The following is a 20,275-nucleotide window of genomic DNA, read 5'->3' on the forward strand; positions in this document are numbered from 1 at the left end:
CTGAATTGTGTTCGTCACAAAATTGGATATCAGAAATTATGGGGCTTGAAATTGCTTTCATCACTAGACTTTTACCTCGTGTAGAGGTTTTTTTGTGGGTAACTAACTTGCTAAAAATTTGAATAAATATAATTATAATGTTTGAGTAAATTTTTCAAATCTTTCCTTGAAGCGATGGGATAATTTAGACAGGACATATACATTTTGGGATTTTTCTTGTTAACGCGCAGTGGAAAAATCATTTGAAATTAACTTTGTTTTTTGCTGCTCTCTTTTATTTTTTCCCTTTTTTCTCCTGTTTAGAATTTTTTTTCGTTTCTTTAACTATTTATTTATTGATTATGTTTTGTATTATTATAAAGGCATCGTGGTTCATTAATTTTAATGTTTAATGTGTGTTCGAGGCGATTGGGTTAAGAACACAGCCACAGGCTGTTTTTGCTAGTCGATAAAGTGTCCCGCTCGACTTTCTTCTCTTCCAATATTAAGCCCATATCCCAAAGAGATATTGTTATGTTTTCTGCTCTGTCAAAATCGATGCACATTATCACCTGTGTAACGGGATACTAAAGAATCAGAAGTATTTATGATTTGGTTGAGATACAGTGGATTCTCTCATGTTTGCAATCCAAAAACTCCGTTATTTCTAAATTAGAATTCTCTCCCGTACTCTTTTGGGATGGTCATAATAAACACACTTAAATAATTTTTTTTGAGTGTGCTATCGTGGCCATTACAGCCCTTGCAATTGGACTTTGATAAAATCGCCAGATTTGTCAGGAAAAAGACTGATTTGGTGGGAAAATTCTAGATTTGGCAAAAAAAAATTCAAGACGTGACGTGCAAAAGCGAATTGTTTGAGATAACTTAAAAAAACGAAAAAATTTTTCATGGTAAAGTTTATTGTGAACCCGATTGCTCCTACGGCAGCTATATTATATAGTCATCCAATTTTGACCAATTTGTAAAATATCGTTAGACTTAAAAAATATTAATAAAATTAAATTAAAAAATAAAAATCTTGCTTGGTGTGAGAAAAGAAATCTACTACACTATAAACACATGTAAACAGAACGCACTTGCAGGGCGAATTTGGCAAAACGCCGCCTTATCTTCAGGTGAAATTTTTTTAAGATTATTGTGACCAAGTTTCAAGGTCGTTCGTCAAACCGTTTGGGCTGTACAATGCTAAATCAGTCAGTGAGTCGGTTGGACAACGAAATTTATATATATAGATTAACCGATGGAATTTCTGTGTGAAAATCGATGCGTATATTGTGAATGGAAAAATTTACCCCTGGTTTAAGCTAGGGATCTAAAATCGAAACGAATGTCGGTTTCAGTTACGGTTTCGGTTATGCTCGCATGAAGGTCTTCGGTTAAAGATTACGAAAAATCTCTTAGTATCGGTTTCGTAACGGCTACGGGTTTTTTGTAAGTTTCGGTTTTAAAACCCAGGCTCGGTTTCGGTTCACAAAAAAATAAGTTCTTTACAAAAATATCAATTTTTTTCCATGTTAAAACTGATAATTGACGCACTTTATGTACTTAAGCTGTACACATGTACAAACACAAACACGTACTTATGCACTTTTCAAAGCCAGCACCAATTTAACTGGAGTAACAAAAGCAAAAGAAGCAAGACGAAACGTGAGGCGCCTACGAAATACCCCGTGCCCAACTAATTATATTTGCATATGTATGTAACTAAATAATTGCAATTGTATGTATATAATAAGATTAAACGTAATTTTACATAAATACTCCCATTTAAATATATTTATTTTATGTACCTATGTATGTTAACCCGAAAATTCCCAGCGTTACCATATGGTAACAAGCAATAGGCGTTTACTAAAACTTAATTTTTAGACAACATATTAACATTAGATTGACTTTAATATTATATTCTAAGAGTACTTTATTATCTCTAACCGATAAAAAGTTGAGTGAAAAAATCTTTTGAAGTAAGCTGATCGAAAAATGGGCTTTTAGTTGCACACTATATTCTGGAGTGAAAAAAAACGTCATTTGGCAATTCGTCTCAAGTTAATTTAAATCGTTTAACTTATTTTAGTAATGAACTATGTGCAATGTACACATCATTAGAAAGGTAAAAGAGTGCTCTTATTAATTATAAACAGAAATTCGAAGAAAAAAACTACTTTTTTCGGTAAATTTACGCTTTTTATTTTCTTGTTACCATATGGTTACGCTGGGAAGTACAGGTTACAGGTTTTTTCAATACATTTTAATCGCGTTTCGGAGCTGTTTTGTTCATAAGTATGATCGTTCCTATGGCAGCTATATGATATAGTAAGTCGATTTGAACTAAATTTGGTCAGGATTTATAAAACCAACTTAAATGCATATACTGTGAGTTTGGTTGAGATATCTCAGAAAACAAAAAAGTTTTCCATACCAAAGGTGAATTTGACCCCGATTGTTCCTATGACAGCTATATGATATAGTGCACCGATTTGAACCAAATTTGGTCATATATATCAAGGAGGAGCCCCCTGTTGGATAGAGCTGTGTTTATTGGACTTTTTCGCAAATATTTGTACTTTGTAGTATTAAAAACCTGTACCCTGTTATTCCCAGCGTTACCATATGGTTACAGCCGAAGAAATGGTCTTGTCGATTATCCTGACAAGGACGGACAAAAAGAACGTCTTTTTCGGATTTAGCGACCTCAAATTTTATCAGTCCTGAAAGTTTCATGAAGAAACTCGAAAAAAACTTGCTCAGGTTTCGGGTTAACATAAATATTTACATATGTACATACATATGTGTCTTTGCATATGATCGTGTGCAGCGGTTCGCTGTCTCGCTCGCACTTCCTCAATGCTCTATTTTTCTACGACGCGTGGCGACGTCAAGAATACGCACAAAAGTAACCGCCGATACGTCGCCATGAAATTCGTAAGAAACTCACACGAAGTCAAAAATTTAAGTTGCACGAAAGTGGGCACGAAATTTGCAATGAGCACTACAACAACACTGAAGTCATAAATTAATGCAAAATGAACACTTTTATTGCCCTATCGTCGCGACGAAAACTGTGTGATTGTTGTGGCTGTCCAGCGTCTCGTAACGCGTAGTTGCTGTGTTGTTTGGTATATTGGAGGGGTCATAAGATATTTGCGCTCAGCGTCAAAAGTTGTTAATGTATCGTCGAAAATCGCGAGCAAGTCAAAGTAACGGTTTGCTATCTGTTTAGAGGATTGGTAAAGACATTTAGTTTTGATCAGTTCCTGTGACACGTCGCGCCGCCCAGAACCGAAATTAATCCTTATCTGAATCGGTTACTAAACGGCTTTTTCGGTTTGAAGAGTTTCGGTCTTTAGGTTTAGGTATGGTAAGAAAAATTTTTTTCGGCTACGGTATCAGTTGCGGTTAAAAATTTCAATCGGCTTTTACCGGTTAAAGGTTACGGTTTCGGTTAAGGTTTTAATCCTTGGTTAAAACGTGATGCGTTTTGAGTTAAGAAAAAAATTCCATTAAAAAGTAGATTTTGGAAAAATGTAACGTACGATTCGTTTGCAAAAAGTGGTCGATATAGCTGTCAAACTATTCATTTGAATTTGTGCTTAACTGCATAATATACATATTTATTTATTTCTCGATCAATGCAAAAAAAAGCTGTTCAAAAAAACTAAAACGAAAATCAAATTATATAAGAACAATTTAATAGTGGCTTTTGATCTTTTGGGGCCCCACATGTCTAATAAATAAAAGTGGTTCTGGTAAAGACTAATTAAGTAAATTTTCAAGTTTTTGAAAATCGATGCTAGCGTATTCGAGGCATTACTTGTTTGTAGAAGGTTTCTTGTGTTTTATTGTGAATTGCTGCTATTTTTATGACCTTATTTGTTACTGTAAATGAAACCATGCTGTAGTACTGTTTACTACAATTTATCGCCGGTGCCCACCCATTGCCCCTGTATTTTTCATCGCTCTGCAACATTCATCTCATTTCGGTCTCCCGGCAGTGACAGTTTTAAAAGACAGTTGCTTTCAGTTGACTTCAGATTTTCATAGCTTGCCTAGTTTGAGCCTTGCATGTATTTTGCATTTATGCAATGGCGCTGGCCTTTGCGTCTTAGTACCCGCCGTCATATTCTATACAAATAGCTAAATGGAGCGCAGCTTGCAACGCAAATAAAAGACGAAACAACTACCCACTGGGAAAGTTCAAACTTTCGTGTTGAGTGCGGCTTTTTGTGACATTTTCGTGGATTTTGCTTTGGGCCTGTTGAACGAAGCGGGCCATCCACAATACCCCAACCACCAACAATCGTATTTTCTTCACACAGTATCCAGCTGGTATAGTGTGTTCTGGCTTTATGAAATTCTTGGCTGCCTGTCGCCTTGTTTGTGGTCGCCATTCGCCGAACAACTGTGGTTAATGAATATTTCTTGAAAACCAAAAGAAAACTTGTATTTTTAGTAGTTTGCGCATTTTACAAAGGCAATGCAGGCGATAAAAAGTGGCTTAGAAAAGATGTGGCTGTGAGAGCAATCTTGTAAGTTTCAATAAATTAAATGCTTTCGTCGCTGAAAAATGCAGAATAAGATGAATATGCATAAAATGAATATTCATAAAATTGGATAATTCTTAGACCTGGTACCAAAGGGTTCATGAGGATTTAAAGTTTGGGGTAATTTATGTAACATTGGGAGTATTAGCAGGCAATTTAATCAAAGCGATTACACTAGGCATCAAATTTAAACTTTTTGGATATTATACGAACGAAACCCTCTTTTTTTTCTATGGCAGAGTTTTTTATTCGATTTTTTTTTTTAACTGGCTTTTTTTCTCCTTTTTTTTTAAAGGTGCGACCACTTTTGTCATCATTACCTTTGAATGCCAAAACCGATTTTTTACTTTCTCTAAAAGCTAATGAGTATATCTATATTTCATTCATACACAGTCTTAGATTTAAACTAGTAGTTTTAAAGCTATCTATTTATACCCGTTACTTAAAAAATATGTAAAAGGGTATATTGTGTTCGTTGGAATGTATGTAACAGGGAGAAGGAGGCATCTCCGACCCTATAAAGTATATATACTATTGATCAGCATCAATAGCCAAGTGCTATATATGTCCGCCTGTCCGTCTGTCTGTATGAACACCTAGATCTCAGAGACTATAAGAGCTAGAGACACCAAACTTGGTATGTAGGCTCCTCTATATTGCAAGCTGATCAAGATTGCTTCAAATTTGGCCACGCCCGCTTAACCGCCTACAAATCGACTTAGAAAATTTCGTATCCAAATTATAAGAGCAATTTAAAAGCTAGAGATTCAAGATCTTGCATAGACGAAGAGAAAAGTGTCCTGGATTTTTGCTTAAAATTTCATTTCGATCGGACAGAAAATAGCCAAGATATTCAAATAATAAATTTTGCTGTTTGATTCGATGTGGAGCGTTGGCAGTTATTAAAACTTTAATAACTTGATAACATGAAAATTGTGTTAACATATTATATAACAAATTGGCGTTCAATCAATTGTGGGCTTCTGTGGCGTAGTGCTGAGTCGCAGAGCTCAGGAGATGGTTGGTCAGCCGGCCGTGAGTTTAACCCTGGTAGGGACGTATGTTTTTTAATTTGATAATTTTGCATGGACATTCAATGTGTATTGTTGAAAATGTTTGTACACATATGTAAGCAAAAGTCACAATGCAACCCTGTTCGATAAACATAAAAAAGATGAAATACAACGGGACTTTCCGAAAACATTTGAACTTCTTTTGCTGCCTATGTTTGCATATATGTACATACTCTCAACTCTGTCAGTTGCGTTTAGACGGCGTGTGCGTGCAGTCGGTTTTCAATAAAAGATAATTAGAACTAAATAGTAAAGTGTTTAATTTATCTATTGGCTGGTCTGGAATAATACTTCATCGTATTATATTTAAATCTATTTTCAATAGGTTATGGGCCCAGACATAGTTGCAGCTAATTGATAATTGAATGCTTTAGTTATTCTAATTAAAGTTAATTACAGTCGTGAAATTACCAAGTGTGGATTTGTATAATACAACATAAAAGAAAAGACGACGAAACCTGTAAAGAATTCATGCCTGAAACAAAAGTGCATCTATGAGGGTGATTTGTGTGTGCGCAAATATACATACATACATACATATAATTTCATAATTTCACAATAAGTGACGCTATTTACAATTCGCCGCAAAGTACTCAGAGCACGCGGTGCTTCTTTTCAATTCGCTGCAAAGTATACATATTTGCAAGATACGCCACACACCAATTCGCTGCAGAAAAGACTTACTTGTATTGGTGTAGTGCATAAGTGTAGTGAAGAAGAAATAGAATGGATAAAGTAAAGCGAAATATAAAACCGTTTGACGGGCAGAAGTATTCGATATGGAAGTTTAGAGTGAGAGCATTGTTAGAAGAGAACGATTTATTATAAGTAATTGACGAAACGCCAGAAAAAGTGACAGATGACATTAAAAATGCAGAAAGAAATGCAAAGAGCCTAATAATTGAATTTTTGAATGATTCGTTTCTAGTTTTTGCAAACAGTGACAATAGTGCGCAGCAAATTTTTGCGAATTTGGATGCTATTTACGAGCGTAAAAGCTTAGCAACTATTGGCATTAAAATTAAAATCTGATACTTCGTTGCTCAATCATTTCAATTTCTTTGATGATCTCATAACTGAGTTAATTGCGTCAGGGGCTAAGTTAGACGAAATGGATAAAGTTTCCCACTTACTTCTAACTCTTCCATCAAGCTACGATGGAGTAATAACGGCCATAGAGACTTTATCTGAGAATAACCTGACGTTAGCATTTGTAAAAACACGCCTTCTTGATCAGGAAATATAGCTAAAAAGTGGAAGCAAAGAAACAAGTGCAAAAGTGCTGCAAGCCATTGGCAATAAGGAGCCGAGGAACAATAAATATAAAAATAAAGCAATGGTCAAACATTTTAAGAAGCCATTTAACAAGAAATTATACTCAAAACAAAAATGTTTTCATTGCGGAAAACTAGGACATTTGAAGAAAGACTGTTTCTTTTTAAAAAGACAGGCAGGAAATCAAAATGTTGCTGGCGAAAATAGTGGTAAAGACAAACAGGCTCAAGCAGCAAGAGCATCACAGCCAGATCGTGGGTTTGCTTTCATGATGAGACAAGTAAATAAAAATACAAACGTGCACGAGGTAGAGTTTATTCTAGATTCGGGTGCTTCAAATCACCTCATAAATGATGTTACGCTGTTTTCTGAGTATGAAAATTTGACAACACATGTGACAATTAAAGTCGCAAAGTGCGGAGAATATATCCATGCTACAGCCAAAGGAGTGGTTAAACTTAGCAACTCCGGAAACAATATTACTCTGCATGATGTACTGTACAGTAAGGATATATCCCACAACTTACTGTCCGTTAAGAAGATGCAGGATGCTGGACTGACAATTGAGCTCAAACCTGGAGGCATAAAAGTCACCATAGACGGTAACTTGGTATTTGATGGAAAGTGTGAGTATAATGTACCAATTATAAAATTTAAATTAAATGGTAGAGCATACACATCAAACATATCAAACAGTGCAGAAAATCTCTTGTGGCTTCAAAGGTTGGGCCATATAAGTGTTTTTAGAAATTAAACGAAATGGCTTGTTTGAGGATATTGATATTTTAAAAAATGTTGAGCTAGATAATGAATTCTGTGAGGCTTGTATATATGGCAAGCAATCAAGGTTAAAGTTTGAAAAAATTTAAAAATAAAGAGAATATCAAAAGACCCCTGTTTGTAGAACACTCCGATGTTTGTGGTCCGATCACACCCTCTACAATTGATAGTAAAAACTATTATGTAGTCTTTATTGATCAGTATACACATTACTGTGTAACATATATAATAACATATAAATCGGATGTGTTCTATGTTTTCAAAGATTTTGTTGCGAAAGGTGAGGCTCATTTTAACTTTAAATTGGTTAATTTATATGTTGATAATGGCAGGGAATACCTGTCTAATGACATGCGTGAGTTCTGTGTTGAAAAAGGCATCAGCTCTCATTTAACAGTTCCTCACACTCCACAATTAAATGGTGTATCACAACGGATGATTAGAACAATAACCGAGAAGGCTCGCTCTATGATAAGCAGTGCTAAGCTTGGTCAACATTTTTGGGGTGAAGCTGTTTTAACAGCAACATATTTAATTAACCGATCCCCAAGTAGAGCGTTGCAAAATATAAAGAAAACGCCATTTGAAATGTGGCATAATAAAAAGCCAGTTTTAAAATATCTTAAGATATTTGGATCGAAAGTATATATGCATAATAAAATGCGAAAACGAAAATTTGATGAAAAGTCAATCAAAACTATACTTGTCGGATATGAGCCAAATGGCTATAAATTATGAAATGTGGAATCGAGGAAATTTATGACAGCTAGAGATGTTGTGGTGGATGAAATAAGCATGATAAAATCTAGGGTTGTACATGAAGAAGACTCTGTGGCTCAACATGATAATGATGATCCAAATAATGATTCTGTAATTATAGAAAATGAAGAACTGGATTTTCCAGTGATGGAAAATGATGAATCTGTTAATAAAAGATCAGATGTACAACCTAGTGTAAAATCCAAAAAACTGAAGAATGCCGATCCAGTCATTGAAACTGGTGATATATCAGAAAATATAAGTAAAAAAGAAACCAGACGCAGTGAAAGAATAAAGGTAAACCAAAAATAATCATAAAGATTTTTAGAAAAATGTCTAATGAGTACTCAAATGAGTTTTAATGATATTCCCAATACATTTGACGAAATTAAATTTCGTGATGATAGACATTTCTGGGAAGCAGCAATACAAGATGAACTTAATTCTCATTTCCAAAACAATACTTGGAGTGCAAAAGCCCGAAAATAAAAACATAGTAGATTGCAAATGGGTATTTAGTATAAAACAAGACGAATTTGGCAACTTAGTAAAGTACAAGGCAAGACTTGTAGCGCGGGGTTTCACGCAAGAATATTTGACTGATTATGATGAGACGTTTGCACCAGTTGCACGAATTTAAAGTTTCAGGTTTCTCTTGGCATTTTCGAAACAATTTAATTTATTGGTCCATCACATGGACGTCAAACTGCATTTTTGAATGGAACCCTTAAAGATGAAATTTACATGATGATCCCAAAAGGCTTAACCAATGGGGATGAGAATAAAGTATGTAAACTTAATAGAGCTATTTATGGGCTTAAGCAAGCCGCAAGATGCTGGTTTGAAGTGTTTGAAAATGTGTTGAAAGAGGTTGGATAAGAAAATTTGGGAGTTGACCGTTGTACTTATTTTTTAAATAAAGGAGATATTTCTAAAAATATATATATTTTACTATATGTGGATGACGTAGTAATTTCCATCTATAAATCCGATACCATGTTTAATATTAAGTCTTAACTTCTAAATAAATTTCAAATGACTGACTTACTTGAAATTCGATACTTTATTGGTATAAAAGTCGATAGAAAAGACGGTCAGTTGTATCTCAGTCAATCAGCATACATTGAAAATGTTTTGAGAAAGTTTAATATGGAAGATTGTAATGCAGTAAGCACACCCCTCCCAAGCAAACTAAATTATGAGGCATTGCAATCTGAAGAATCATATGATGCACCATGTAGAAGTTTGATTGGTTGTTTGATGTACATCATGCTGTGTACACGTCCAGACTTAAGTACATCAATAAGTATTTTAAGTCGATATTCGAATAACAACAACAAAGAATTATGGCAATGTCTTAAACGGGTGCTTAGGTACCTAAAAGGTACTGTTGACTTGAAGTTGACATTCAAGAGAAATATAAACTTTAATAGTGTCCTTATAGGATATGTCGATTCTGATTGGGCTGGGAACGGGACTGATAGAAGAAGTACTACCGGATATCTATTTAAATTATTTGAAAATTGTTTAATTTCATAGAATACCATGAAACAGAAATCCGTTGCCGCTTCATCTACAGAAGCAGAACACATGGCCTTATTTGAAGGTGTTCGGGAAGCATTATGGCTAAGGTCATTAATAAATGAAATTAAACTAGAATTAAATGGCCAAATAGATATTTTGAAGACAACCAAGGTTGTATAAGTATTGCCAATAATCCTACCTGCCACAAGAGAACAAAGCACATAGACATTAAATATCATTTTACCAGGGAACAAATTGAAAAGAAACTTATTTGTGTCAAGTATATTTCCACAGATTTCCAATTGGCCGACATCCACGTTACCAGCTGCAAGATTCGTCACTTTGAGGAACCAACTGGGGCTATCAACATAATTTCAACATTAATTAATTTTTTTTAAATTAAGTTACAAAATATTGAAAACAAATAAATTTTATGAGTTATATCAATCTTTAATTTTTCTTTTAAGTGACTGAAAACTGAATTTTTGAGATATTTAACAATTGAATTTTTGATTATAATCTTAAGTAACTGAAAACTGAATTTAATATCTTTAAGTTGTTTAATAATTGAATTAATGTTATAAATTAATCTTAATTGATCTGGTTGGGTTTTACTGGGTTTCCCCAATCCTTTGCAGCGAATTCTGGATCAAATTCTTATCCCCAGAAATGAAGAAATTAATATATAATCGCTGATGCGTACATGCTCGTCTGTTAGAAAATTTGTTTATCATTGTTAAAGATTTTATGTCAATGTAACTTTTGAGGTGGCGTGTTGAAAATGTGTGTACACATATGTAAGCAAAAGTCACAATGCAACCCTGTTCGATAAACATAAAGAAGATGAAATACAACGGGACTTTCCGAAAACATTCGAACTTCTTTTGCTGCTTATGTTTGCATATACATACTCTCAACTGTTGAACTTTCTTTTAAAATTAAGTCGTGGGTTCGATTCCCGGCTCCGTCAACGTTATTTTATGGTTTTAAAAAAAATTTTTTTTTTTGTTTTGTTGATATTTTTTTTTTTCATGTAAATTAACATTTGTAACACACATATATGTGTTTTATATGTATGCATGTTCTTAACAAATCTCGAAAACTCACATTTTTCTTTGGAAAAATCAAGCCTTTAAGATATGTATCTTAACCAAACTAACAGCATATGAATCTGGGATATTCTTTTAATTCATGACCGAAGTTGGTGCAAATCAGACCCCTATATCATATAGCTGACATAGGACAGATCAGGCGAAAATCAAGTCTTAGTATGAAAACTTTTTTTTATGAGATATCATAACGAAACTGATTTTATTTTGCCTGAAATTTCTTGGTCATTTTTCAGTAACACATATTACCTTGTTCCCTTAAACCAAGATCATTTTTAAATAACTTGCTTGATCTCTCATTGTTTCAAATGAATCCAATAAGAAATCATAATGATCGAATTCTTGATCTGGTTTTCATTAATGACTTCGCAAATACTGTCGTCTCTAGGTCATCCCAATTAAGTATCCCTGAAGATTTACATCATCCTATAGAAATTTCTATCTCAAACTCAAAACCGATCGGTCCTATTACAGCTATATGTAATAGTGGTCCGATTTGAACCAATTTTGGTCGGGATATATAAAACCAAGTTAAATACATATTGTATTAGTTTGGTTAAGATTTCTCATAAAACGAAAAAGTTTTTCGTTCTAAAACGTGATTTTCGACCGATAGAAAAATGTATTTATTCACTTAACAGGTAATATCTTCCAAGCCCCTCAACCAAAATTTATGTTTTATATACCAAAAAATAAAATTGTACGTATTACAACATATTAAAATTTAACAGAAATCGTTAGAGCCGTTTTGTCAGAAATCGTAAATAGTAAGCTAAAAAACTTTATATCACCTGTAGAGTTTAAAGGTAAGCATAAAAGCCCTCAATCACACCTTTACAATGATATATAGAACATATCTGCAGCTTTTATGATTTGGAAACTGTTGAGGTTTCAATTTTAGCGGGATTTAGCGTTTTCCCGCTAAACTAGCGGTTTTTTCAAAAAGTCGTAGAACAAACATTTCTAGATTTTTGAAAAGGAATAAATGCCCATCATTACATTTAAGCTTCTTTAGCGCTTTGATGCAAATAGACAAACAGACAAACAAACTGACTTTTCATTTCATTTTGAGAAGTCCACTAACATTTTCAAATTTATTCATCTTTTGAACCAGTTATGGGATTTGGGTGATTGAGGTATCAATCGACGCGTATTTTTAATTAGAATTTTTAAGAAATAAAAAATTTTACCCCAACAGCCCCATTAACTGCAATCATCTAAATTTTTCCCCTCCCACTTACACCCCCGTATCTCATGACCCAAGTTGGTTAGAAAAAGTTTTAGTATGCCATTTTGTAAGTTAAGACTAAACCTTTCGATCGGTATATAACTCGATCTGATCGGACAGTCGTAGCAAATTTTCCAACTTAGCTGTATATATAGTAAGTCGCCTTTCGCAACCTTCGTGATGCTTTCGTCACTAACGCGAACTGCCGTCCGCAGTGATTGAAAAAGTTTAGCAAATAGCTCAGCGGCTGGCATTATCTATCCCATAAAAAAAAGAGGAAGGTTAACTGGTTGATTTACGATTCAAGTTAACAAATTTGTAAAATTGTTTAGGGTCACGGGAAATTTGTCTTTTGCATCAAGTTAGATAGTTCTCGTAGCATAGCGAGTTTTATTTGGCGAAGTCCGACTTGGCTACTGTGTACTTAGACCAGTCAAGACTTGAACCAGACTTCTTATATTTTTTAATATATTTAGATTTAATATTCTTTAAATAAGAAAGTCTAGGTGTAAGCCAAGGAGGCTTTATAGATCCAGACAGTGGAACATAATTTGGAATGCACACATCTAAGAGTGCATTTAGGGTTTCATAGCAAGAACTAAGGGCAATATTGATGTCAGTAGCTTTTTCTAAAAAGCACCAGTCGGTAGCCAGGATAAGTTCATTAAGCAATGAATAATTTCCCTTGCGAAAACAACGACGAGGTGATTGCTGACATAATAGAGGTGGATTAAAAGGTTTTGAGATTGAGATAGAAATTTCTATAGTAGGGTGATGTAAATCTTCAGGGATACTTAATAGGGATACCCTAGAGACGGCAGTATTTGCGAAATCATTAATAAAACCAGATCAAGAATTCGTTCTTTGTGATTTCTTATTGAATTCATTTGAAACAATGAGACATCAAGCAAGTTATCTAAAAAATTATCTTGGTTTAAGGGAACAAGGTAATTTGTGCTACTGAAAAATGACCAAGAAATTTCAGGCAAATTAGAATCACCCAGCACAATAAATAAGTCGTTGTCTTTGACTTGAAGATTAATTTCTTCAATACAGGTGAAATGTTGCAAGTAAACTGCAGGAGAAGCTTTTGGAGGGATATAAGAGCAGGTGATAAAAATTGATCGAGTTGAAAAAGTTACTTTGACAGCAACAATTTCAATATCAGTAGTCACATTAGAAGTAATGCGTTCTGACTGGAGTGCAGATTTAGGGGCAATAAGTACTCCACCACTTCGAGTCGTTCGAGCATTTCTATATAAAAGATAATTATTTGACATAACTTCTGAATCAGATACTGTAGGAGTTAACCAAGTTAAAGCAATTATATCAGAATCAAAGGACATACTACTCAAATATAGATTTTTAAGCTTAGTAAGGAGGCCTCTAACATTCTGATAATGAATACAGGCAAAATCGGGCCGCAGGTCTAGTTTTTTGAAGCCGTACTGGCGGGCTCATGTACGTTGGAGCTGCCGGCTGTAAGCGATACAGACAAGGATTCACTACGCCTTTTTGGCTTAAACTCATGAACAATCATATGAGGTGGCCAAAATTTTTAATCACAAATGACAGCAAATGAGTCGTGGGGGACACTTATTTTAAAAGATGCTATTTCACGGGCCGTAGCAAAATTAAATTTAGTGATTGAGACATTAGCAGAGACTTTTCTAGAAATGTATGCCTCCACATTTTCACAAATAGTGTCCGAGGATAACCTAGACACAAATACTTGCTTACGAGGAGCAACAACATTTAAAATAGGGATCTCAGATGAAGGGGCAACTACGTTATCAGTTCTATTGCTAGGCGCTGCAGTACGAGGAGTTCTATCCTTCCGACTAGATCCAGCCCGCACCGAAGACACGATGACTTGGGCTGATTCAGTTTTGTGAGTGATAGAATCACCTGCAGAAGGTGTTGGAGAATTGAATAGGTTAATAATACCCGGAGAGGCCGATAAAGACAAAGTTGGAGAAGCGTCTTGATAATGACGAGATGCCAATGGAGTCACGGGAGGCTGAGTAACCGGTATATTAGGGGGAACTGCTGAAAATTGAGAATCAGGTGGTGAGTTAAATTTATATTGGCTAAGCAACTCCAGACTAGAGTCAAAATCACTCGAAAGTAGCTTAGACATTTTATTAAGTTTTAAGAATTGGTTTCTCACAGAATTATACATTCTTGAGAAATCAAGTTGTATGTTGATGCATACTGGAAAAGACCATTTCACTGCACCATATTCATTTTTAGAAAAGGCGATGATCTTATCACATTCTCGACCTGTAAGACCAGCACACTTTGCAAGCATGATATTCTCACACAACCAACAATAAATAAATCTCGGTTGCTCAGAATCACCAGCACCCTTGATATTGCAGTTTTTCTTGCAGCACGACATATTTCCAACAGGGGTTAAACAGATACTTAATAGGCAGAATAGGCAGAATTGCGCACTTAATTAGAGCGGAGGCACCCAAATGAAGCTGTAAACAAGAGAGAAAAACACAAAAACAATTTGTTTGTGAGAGCGCGCTGCTAAAGAAAAACGAACTGCAACAGCGAACACACACACAAACAAATGTATTAAGAGGTGCGAAGAGCCGAAACTGAGATAAGGAGATGTAAACGCAAACAAAAACAATCGCTGTGCTTACAATAACAACAAACTTGTGTGAGCGAGGTGTGAGCAAAAACCGAAATACACAAACAAACACACGCACAAGAATGTAATTATTTAAGTAAAACTGCAAAACTAAGTTTAGCAAAAATAAAATGCTATATGTATATTGGGAACACAATGCACAAATTATTACATCTTACACAGCAAGTCGATAGCTTGTTCACTTATGCACAATTTTAGATCTAAAAATATATAAATACGGTGTGTTATAATTCACAAAAACAGATAAAATTTTACGAGCCAAATAAAACACGTCTGATTCGCTCAAACAAAGAACTCTCTCTGAACTCTATCCTGAAAAGGACGAACAAAAATAATGTTTTTTTTCGGACTCAGTAACGTCAAATTGATCAGTCCTGAAAGTTTCATAAAGAAACTCGAAATAAATTTGCTCAGGGCTATTCGGGTTAATCGCATGCACAACTAACTATTCTTTGCACGAACCTTTCAGAGTCTTCAGTGCTGATTACAACAAACATTGGGTTTTTTTTGTTTTCCCCATCCTTGCAACAAATATTGTATCAATAGTCAATATTTTTATACCCTGAGCCCATTGAAATTGGGCAAAAAAGGGTATAATGTGTTTGGCAGAATGTATGTAACAGGCAGAAGGAGGGGTGGCAGACCCCATAAAGTATATATGTTCTTGATCAGGATGAACAGGCGAGTCGATCTAGCCCTGTCCGTCTGTCTGTTTGTCTGTCCGTCCGTCCGTCTGTCCGTCAGCTTGAACGCGTCGATCTCAGATACTATAAGTGCTAGAGACTTCAAATTTGGAATGCAGGTTTGTTTCCAATTTTGGATGCCACGCCCCCTTCGCCCACAAATTGCACAAAACGATTTACAGGCGCAATTTATGACATAGCATTCCCTAACTGAACAATCAGTTGAGAAGTATGCGTATTAAACGACCCTGAACATTTCAAGGCGATTGACCCATAAATAGAGAAGTTACTTCGGAATTACATTTAATTCAATAATTACATTTGCATGGCAAATCGAACGTGCGAGCGAGACAGCATGTATACGTTTGCATGCAAGGCGCGAACAAATACAGTACGTAATAGTGCCCATTTTTTTTAGGGTACCAAATAAGAATCGAGCGATAAGCAAAAATATTATCGATGTCATGTAATGAAAATGTTAATGTATAATTTATGTATATACAAATATACAATTTGATTAAAATATAATTGTGTTAATATATAAATATGTATTTTTGCATGGCAAAATTCCTTATGACGTCACAATTTTCAATATAGTCAAGCAGAAGCTGATAGCTATGCATGAAATTGCATGAGAGAAAAAGCGATCATTTTGCAGCACTACTTTTTCATCTTTGCCGAGCACTTAAAGCAGCAAAACAATAATTTTAATAACTTATATTACCGATTTCTCACACATATATGTAATAAGTATCTGCTTATTATCATTGAAAAAAAAAACTTTACATATTCCGCTTTAAAAATCTCGTGAAATTAGACATTGTCTTTTTTTTAAATTTCGCGCGCACTGCATCAGCCTTTGGCAGGCTCGAATTTGTTGCGTGAGAGGGAGAGAGTGAGAGAGGAAAATGGGTGCTGCTAGAATGCAGGCTGAGCAAAATTGTAGTTTAGTTAGATTTAATGACCATTAATTAAATAAATAAATACTTAAACTAGTGGGACGGTGCTACAGTCGAGCAAACTCGACTGTCGGAGACCCCGTACTTACTATGGCAAAAACTAATAATGGAAAAAATTAAAAAAATATTTAGTTGACTTAAATGCATATTCTATCATGTTGGTTACAATGTCTCATAAAACATAAAAGACTTTCATACTAAGACTTGAATCTCGCCCGATCGGTCCTATGACAGCTATATGATATATAGGTTTGAACCAATGATTTGTGGGCGATAAAAGGGGCGTGGCCGAATTTTGAAACAAACCTGATCTGCTTGCAATATAGAGGAACCTACATACCAAGTTTGGTGTCTCCTATCTCTTTTAGTCTCTGAGATCTAGGAGCTCATACAGACGGACAGACAGACGGACAGACAGACGGACAGACGGACATTGCTATATCGACTCGGCTATTGATGCTGATCAAGAATATATATACTTTATAGGGCCTGCCACGCCTCCTTCTGCGTGTTACGCACATATTCGTTAAAACAAATCCAATAGACCACTGTACTTTTTTTAAGTACGCGGTCTAAAAACAAAAACTCGCACAGAGGCTTAATTTTTTTGGCACTTTTCACTTTAAAAATGTTAAAAAAATTGTTTAAAAACAATGAAAACTTAACGTACTAACCATCGCACATACATTAATATATGCAACTTTTACATTTATAGATTTAACATTTATAGATAAGCATAATTTAATGAACAATTGAGTTAACAGAAGAAATGTTTATTAACATACAATTAATTAACATAACATTCATATGACATGTCTAACATAAATTATACTATGATAATATAACATGGATGTAACATGTATAACTAAAATTATTATAAATTATTATAACATAAACCTAACATGTGTACCTACTGTTACCACCACCTCTCCAGACTGTGCGTACCACAGAGTGCAAAGCGAAACTTATTCGCTTAATATATTCGTTGTTTATTATCCGATCGCAATGAAATTTTAAGCATACATCATGAAGATGGTAATCTTTACGTGTGCTACCTATTAAATTGGCCTTAAATTTGGATATTGTAGTTTTTTGTCGATTGCAGGAGAATCGGGGGGCGTGGCTAAATTCTATAGCAAAATTGATCTGCGTGCGTAACATAGCACTATTGTCACCAAATTCAGTAGCTCTAGCTCTTATAGTCTCTGAGATCCAGGTGATTATGTGTCCTCCAACTATCATATTTCCTCAAATATATTCTGTTTATTAACCGATCTCTATGAAATTTTCAGCACGCCTTAGGACTCGCCCCTTATACTGTGCGCCAAGTCTCAAGACTGTAGCTTTAAAATTGCTCTTGTTATTCGATTTTATATAATTTACGTGGGTGGAAGTAGGCGTGGCCAAACCTTAAAATAAACTTAATAAAGGTCAACACCCTCGGAGTATTGTCACCAAATTTGGATGCTTTATCTTTTATAGTCTCGGAGATAAATGTGTTCAAATTAGTGTACCATAATTGTCACGAATCTAATAGGCTCTAGTACCCATTTAGTCAATAGTCAATATTTAATGGGCACAAAGTATGCAAAGTTGCATGTCGTCATTTGAAACTTGCAAGGTAATTTTGGGAATGCAAAATATTAATGCAAACCAAATTTGAAGTAAAGCGATTTAAATTTAGAATATATGCCAAAAAATAGCGGAAAAAAACGATAGTGCATTGACATGATTTAACTTTTACTATAATTAGCTATTTACACAATAAGTGCAAGGTCTCCCGTCTTTCCTATTACTTTTTTTTATGCCCTTTTTTATTAACACAATTTTATAAACGAGTCTCTCAGATACTGAATTACTCAGATGCTTAGCTGCTATTTAAAAATACAAAAGTAATAAATATTTAATTACATGACTATAGCCAATCGGTTACAAATTATCGGTTAGGTAAAAAAAATAAAAGGCGAGACTGCTGCCTTTTGCTTCCCTTAACCCTAGTCTCACTTGTTGCGCGCGAAGATGACAGCACGTCGGCAGCGATCCCGATGGTCACGCATTTTTCCCGCTGGACACGGCCGTTTCACGCGGTGTGAGATGAGCAGCTGTCCTGTCAATGTTTTGCTGTGCGGGTTGTAGAAGATGAGTCTACGCGCCTCCGTAGTTGGGATGCTTTGCGCCAGTATCAACGTTAGAATGCAGCCCACCAACAAAAGTAAGCGTTTCCGTTGCATTTTAAGTGAAGAGTGAAGTCCAATGGTTGTTTGGGTAAGCGTCTATTTAAATATTATTATTATACGCAATTGATCGATCTCTTTGGTGGTGACAAGCGCGGCATTCGTTTTCGGGTTTCTTCGTAGCGTTTGCTTTTGTGACTGTGACCGGTCCGCAATGTTAACACCGCAGTTGGTTTCGTCAAAGTCGTCGTTGTGAAGGTGTGAATAGCTAGTACCGCGGTGCGATCAGATAAGATAAGGGATATTGAAATATGAATTCCAAACCAAACGAGATAAGATATTACCCGCCGTCTTTTTAGACCCCGTACTTAAAAAAAGTACAGGGGTCTATTGGGTTTGTTTTAACGAATATGGGCATAACAGGCAGAAGGAGGCGTGGCAGACCCTATAAAGAATATATATTCTTGATCAGCATCATTAGCCGAGTCGATATAGCAATGTCCGTCTGTTCGTCCGTCCGTCTGTCTGTCCGTCTGTCTGTCTGTCCGTCTGTATGAGCGCCTAGATCTCAGAGACTTTAAGAGATAGAGACACTTAACTTGGTATGTAGGTTGCACGCAGACCAAGTTTATTTCAAAATTCGGCCACGCCCCCTTTATCGCCCACAAATCGAAAATAAGTGTCATATCCAAATTATAAGAACAATTTTAAAGCTAGTAATTAAATTTGGTATGTAGATTCCTCTTTATTGCAGGCAGGTCCACTTTGTATCTTTTTTGAAACGAATCACTATGTCATATAGCGCCCATAGGAACAATCGGTCGAAAATCTAGTTTTAGTATAAAAAACTTTTTTGTTTTATGAGATATCGTAACCAAACTAATACAATAAGCATAAAACTTAATTTTATATATCCTGTCCAAAGTTGGTTCAATTCTGAGCACTATATCATATAGCTATCATAGGACCGATCGTGCGAAAATCAAGTCTTTGTATGAAAAACTTTTTAGTTTTACGAGATATCGTAACCAAACTAATAGAACTTTCGCACCCTTCGTGCTGCTTTCGTCACTAACGCGAACTGCCGTCCGCAGTGATATGCATTTAAGTTAGTCTTATACATCCCTACCGAAGTTGGTTCTAATCGGTCAACTATATCATATAGCTGTCATAGGACCGATCGGGTGAAAATTAAGTCTTAGTATGAAATACTTTTTTGTTTTTTGAGATATCGTAACCAAACTAATTGAATATGCATAAAATTTGGTTTTATATATTCTGTCCAAAGATGGTTCAAATCGGACCATTATATCATATAGCTGTCATAGGACCGATCGGGCGAAATTCAAGTCTTAGTGTGAAATTCTTTTATGTTTTATGAGACATTGTAACCAACATGATAGAATAAGCATTTAAGTTAACTAAATATTTTTTAATTTTTTCCATTATTAGTTCTTGCCATAGTAAGTACGGGGTCTCCGACAGTCGAGTATGCTCGATTG

The 20,275-nt window shown here is 35.1% G+C and overlaps 1 protein-coding gene across 1 annotated transcript; it reads right to left on the reverse strand.

Moving 5' to 3' along the window:
• Positions 1-966: 966 nt before the first annotated feature.
• On the reverse strand, positions 967-19,001 carry LOC117788337. The gene is made up of 2 exons (XM_034627078.1): positions 18,554-19,001; positions 967-1,013 (listed from the first exon to the last, which is right to left on the reverse strand). Exon 1 carries the CDS (start codon positions 18,828-18,830, stop codon positions 18,600-18,602), a length of 231 nt encoding a protein of 76 aa, XP_034482969.1. The 5' UTR covers positions 18,831-19,001; the 3' UTR covers positions 967-1,013; positions 18,554-18,599.
• Positions 19,002-20,275: the final 1,274 nt, after the last annotated feature.

This window comes from Drosophila innubila, chromosome X, assembly GCF_004354385.1.
Source record: "Drosophila innubila isolate TH190305 chromosome X, UK_Dinn_1.0, whole genome shotgun sequence".
NCBI lineage: Eukaryota > Metazoa > Arthropoda > Insecta > Diptera > Drosophilidae > Drosophila > Drosophila innubila.